Source organism: Fulmarus glacialis, unplaced genomic scaffold (genome assembly GCF_000690835.1).
Source record: "Fulmarus glacialis isolate BGI_N327 unplaced genomic scaffold, ASM69083v1 scaffold46996, whole genome shotgun sequence".
NCBI lineage: Eukaryota > Metazoa > Chordata > Aves > Procellariiformes > Procellariidae > Fulmarus > Fulmarus glacialis.
In genome coordinates, this window is record NW_009218372.1 from 10068 (window position 1) to 15013 (window position 4946).

The window sequence follows — 4946 nt, forward strand, 5'->3', positions numbered from 1 at the left end:
TGCATGCATGTACTTTTGTTTTAATCTGTAAAAGTGTCGAATCTCACAACCACACACAGTTCTATTCAAACACCAAATGGGTAAACAGTGTTATGAACAGCAATCATAGGGATGAAACAACTTTCTCTCCCAGAAGTCACAAAACAAGATATTCCTAGTCTTTTTTTCAGATGTGCATATTGATCTGTACAAGTCCCATCTCTTTGTAGCCAGCAGTAATCCTACAGGTATGACCAGCCCAAGCAGTGACCCTTTACAAGTTGCATATGCGGTTGCCATTAAAGTTGACATTCACCAAAGGTTACTGTACATGGTTCTGGGTACCACAATTATCGGCAAAATCACTTTAATGGTGACCACTATATTACAAGTTACTCCAACTACACACACATCAGAAAGGATTATTACAGAGACAATACTTTACACTCCTATACCTGCAGCTTTCAGTTTGGTTTACTTTGTTGCTGTGTTCTACATGGAGGTGGTCTCCCATGACGCATAATGTGTTTTTCCAAACTATCCAGGATGGCAATAGCAATCCTTTGGACGTGTGGATCAGTCTGGACATTTTCCTTGATGTTGTATAAGTGCTGTAAACCACCTTCTTCAATTAACATGCTGCAGTACCTGGCAGCTGTAATAAGATTAAAAAAAGGGAATTAAAAAAAAAAAAAAGTACCTAGGGTAAATGTAGCAGATACTGTAAACACCAACTGAAAGCCACTTTCGTCTCCTAGACCAGGCAGCATTTAGGACACTCCCTGAAGTGTCTACAGAAGTGCATTTGTACTTTCACAAGTGACAACAGAACAACAGAGTTGTTTGGACAGGACTACGATTGTAATCAGGTCTGTTTCCATGTCTGTCTTAGCTGACTGGGAAGTGCCTTGTAATATGCACAGCATTCTCTCTCGCCCCTACCTCCTCTACAGGCATTTTAAGTGCACATATATAAATTTTAAGAAATGGGAATCAGAAGTACTATAGTATCTATGACTGCCCAAGTAAAAATACCACCTTTACCAAAAACCTCGGTACAGAACAGTTACCAAAAAATGGTATCAGATACACCACATCATTTGTACAGGCTTGTAGAGTGAATAGGAACTAGTTCCTTCAAAAACAGTTTGCCAAATACTATTGATGGTGGCCTTTAACTAGTTGTAAGTTGCTATGAATGCCTCTTCAGGGATAAAATTATACCTTCCACTTTCATTATCAATTTTAAAAAGTTGAAAGCGCACCTACATCAGCTCCAGTGTTATTACGTGCAGGGACCACCTATAAAAAAAGCTATATGTTTAAAGTAACATGCAAGCTTCAGAAGTTGTTATAAAAAGGTCAGGATGACTGCAATGCAATCCACAGAGCATTACCTCAGATGTGCCCAATTTCACCATTCGTCTCAGTGAAGCAACACCAGAGTTGTTTAAATGCTGACATTAAGCATTTCACTGGGGATCATATTTACTGCAGTGCTACTAACTGCTAGTTAAGTTAGCTCATTGTGGTGGATATGATATAGAGAAACAGCAAAAGGAGAAAAAAGTAAACAAGAAAACAAATCAAACCCATTAATTCCAGACTACTTTTCACCCTCATCTAAAAGAGGAGGTCAAAATAAAATCCAGGACAAAAAGCCTTCTTGGTGCCAAGCACCAAAAGCTTAAGATTTTCCACCCAAATAAATCTCCATATTTCAGAATTAAACACATTTTCCTCTCAGAGTAGGTTATTACATTTGCTACCAAACATTTGGTTTCTCTGCAACTTTGTCCAACTTTTCTGGCACCAACTACTATCAGAACTAAACTTCAGGAATACTGTCTTGATCTCAAATCAGGAGTACGCCGTCCAAGTATTTCCAGCCTCTCCGTTCTACAGAGCAGTTACTGTCAATACAAACCTCTGTGGCATGTTGAAAGCCCAGAGGTTAGGGCAGCACAAAATAAACGCTAAAAATAAATAGAACAAATAGGACCATACTAAGTTAACAGGGCTGAGGCACAAAGAATGCTTTGATTTCATTAATACAGAATTACAGGGTCTTAATCAAAAACTGTTATCCAGAGTCTGACCAGTAAAACAACTTAGGACGAGAGGAAATGGCCTCAAGTTGCGCCAGGGGAGGTTTAGATTGGACGTTAGGAAAAATTTCTTTACTGAAAGAGTGGTCAGGCCTTGGAACAGGCTGCCCAGGAAGTGGTGGAGTCACCATCCCTGGAAGTATTTAAAAGACATGTAGATGAGGCGCTTAGGGACATGGTTTAGTGGGTATGGTGGTGTTGGGTTGACGGTTGGACTCGATGATCTTAGAGGTCTTTTCCAACCTTAATGATTCTATGATTCTATGAACTTTGTCATAACAGTCCTACTTCAACATGGGAAAAGTCTTCACAGATCTCTGGACAGTGTAACCTGGGAACAGTGTCTCATTACAGTTATGACCTCTATAAAGAGTAGGAAAACAGTACTTTATGTGCAATTATATATTATGCCATGTTATTCTTTGGTCCTGAACAGATGTCTTTTCACTGTAGAAATAGTGATTTATGGGACAGGGATAAACATAGATATACCACTGTCAAGAAGATTAAAAAACTGGCAAAAAAAAAACTTTTAATACTTTACAGGAAAGCTGCTTTATATCTGGTACAAGTGAATGACAATACACACATTCACATCATACAAATTTATGTCAAAAAATAAAGGCATTAAAAGCCAGGAAGGTTTGTCCAGTCTTACATTTAGGTATGCTCAGGGGATTTATTTCCTTTCCCAACACTTGTGCATTTCATCACATGATCTCAAATCATTTTACAAACAAGAGGTTGGTGTTCTCATTTTGCAGATGGGAAAGATAGATTAAGAAACTGACCTTCACATCACAGCAAGTTATTGCAAAAAGGCAATTAGAGACGAGGATTACCTAAAACTTCTGTTCTGATAGTAAGAGAGAGCTACCTGCTATCATTGTTCTTAATTTAGAAGAAATTTGTTGCTCATTATTAGTATTTACATTTCTAAATAAAAACACCTGTGCAAGCCAAAAATGTAGTTAATCTTAACACATGTCCACATTTTGGAATTAATACTGTGCATTTAACAGTAAAATTCCAGTAAATAAAAAGGACATAAAGAACTTTTATTACTCTCTTTTTCTGCCCCATTTAGTCAAAGCCTAAATGTAGTTTCTCCAGAGGATAAGGAGTGAATACTCTAGGAATTCTTATTTTTCCTACTTGATGCTAGTGAATAATATGCTAAGAAATAAGAATTTTAAGGGTAATATTATCTTAATACATACGATTTTTGCTGCAGACGTGCTGCATGGCCCACACTGCCCACAACTGGACACCAGGTGTCATGAAACAGCCAAGTAGCGGAAAAAACGGATTGAAAGACCTATAAAAAAGGAAAGGAACAGCAAGTCGCTTTACTACTAGATATTATGACTTCAGAGGTCACATGTTGTCTACTTTTTCAGCTACAGGTTTAGCTAGGAGAGACACTTGATAAACTAGAGTTTTAGATGCAGCAGGCAAGCCTTTTAATGTTTAAGACAATTTCTAGCAAAAATCATATATAGTGGGTATGTGGTATGCCTTTACCATAGCAGTTGGATGCCTCCTGCTCCTTAAAAACAGGAGTAAAAACAGTGGAAATTACAAGGATTATCTGGACGGTAATTATCTAATTGTACTTTTTGGCCTAAAGCTTCTTTATCTAGGACAGATAGAGCTAGCCTAGTGCTAGCCAATATAACCTTACCGGTCAATCTTTGTGTCTAAGTCTTTTAGACATGCAGATGAATACCTTTAATAGAAAAGCAGGCAGAACAACATTATATCTTTTTTTTACAGGAGTCCCTAACCTACTTCGGTCACAAAGGGAAAATAACACGCTGTATATTTTAAGCCGATAGGTGTTTTTCCACTAGACAAAACCATGTCTGGCTAGCAGCTCACTCTGCTTTGGGAACAAGTTTTAAATTTAGTTCAGTTTATTTTCCAAACTCTAAATCAAGACAATAGTTACCTGTAAGCCACCATCTCACATTCTGGGGTTGGCCAATTCAAAATGGCAGAATGCTGCAAAAGACAGAACCGAGAACACTCATTGTTAAATACAAACATTAAAAAAATATTAAAGAGTATAATAAAATTCACCATCATTTCTGTACCAGCTGTTCAAGGAGAGATGTCCTCTGGCTGCGACTTAATGTCCAGGCCTGCTCTCCTCGAGATATCAAATGAGCGATAATCCCTGCTGCAAAGTAGCTAACTTCCACCTCCACACTGTGCAATAATTTACTAATGTGGTCTATAAAGTCCTTCCACATCAATTCAGAATGGAGTTCTTTAACTTCAGCTATGTTATTCTGGATGGGGGAGAAAAAAAGAAAAGAGAAAATATCAACAGAAAAAATAGGATATGAGGGAGATAAACATATAAACTTGAACTACATTGTGTAAGTAAACACATATAAACACCAGGATGAGATCTTCATACATCTACAGGTGACCACCAGATGCCAAAATACTACTTTTGCTTTTGAAAACTTTGAGTCTAATGCAAAAATTTGCCTCAAAACAAAGAGGTTTTCTCATAAGTAATTTTAGGTCATTAGCATGCAGATTACAGTAAATTAAAGGCTAGTTTTAACATTCTCAAATACACTCAATTTCAGTAAACTTCAGCAGTGCACAATTCTGCATTCCATTGATTTTCAACCTACTTTTTGCATTTGGACTCATCTGAAGCCTCACGCACTGCACTTTCTTAAAAGCTCTTTTTTTTACTGAAACCATCAATTTCAATATAACTAGTGCTTTTGGAGAACTGGTAGAACAGTCCAAAACAATGTCAATTGTGAATAATGCACACTATAAAGATTAAAGAAGAACAGAAAAATATCAAGCAAGTTTTCAGATTAACATGGGGTT

At 37.3% G+C, this 4946-nt stretch overlaps 1 protein-coding gene across 1 annotated transcript; it reads right to left on the reverse strand.

Moving 5' to 3' along the window:
- Positions 1–4375, reverse strand: LOC104078395 (protein zyg-11 homolog B-like). Its single transcript, XM_009580021.1, has 4 exons — positions 4184–4375; positions 4039–4091; positions 3308–3405; positions 1–634 (listed from the first exon to the last, which is right to left on the reverse strand). Exons 1-4 carry the CDS (start codon positions 4340–4342, stop codon positions 444–446), a joined length of 501 nt encoding a protein of 166 aa, XP_009578316.1. The 5' UTR covers positions 4343–4375; the 3' UTR covers positions 1–443.
- Between the last annotated feature and the right edge of the window lie 571 nt (positions 4376–4946).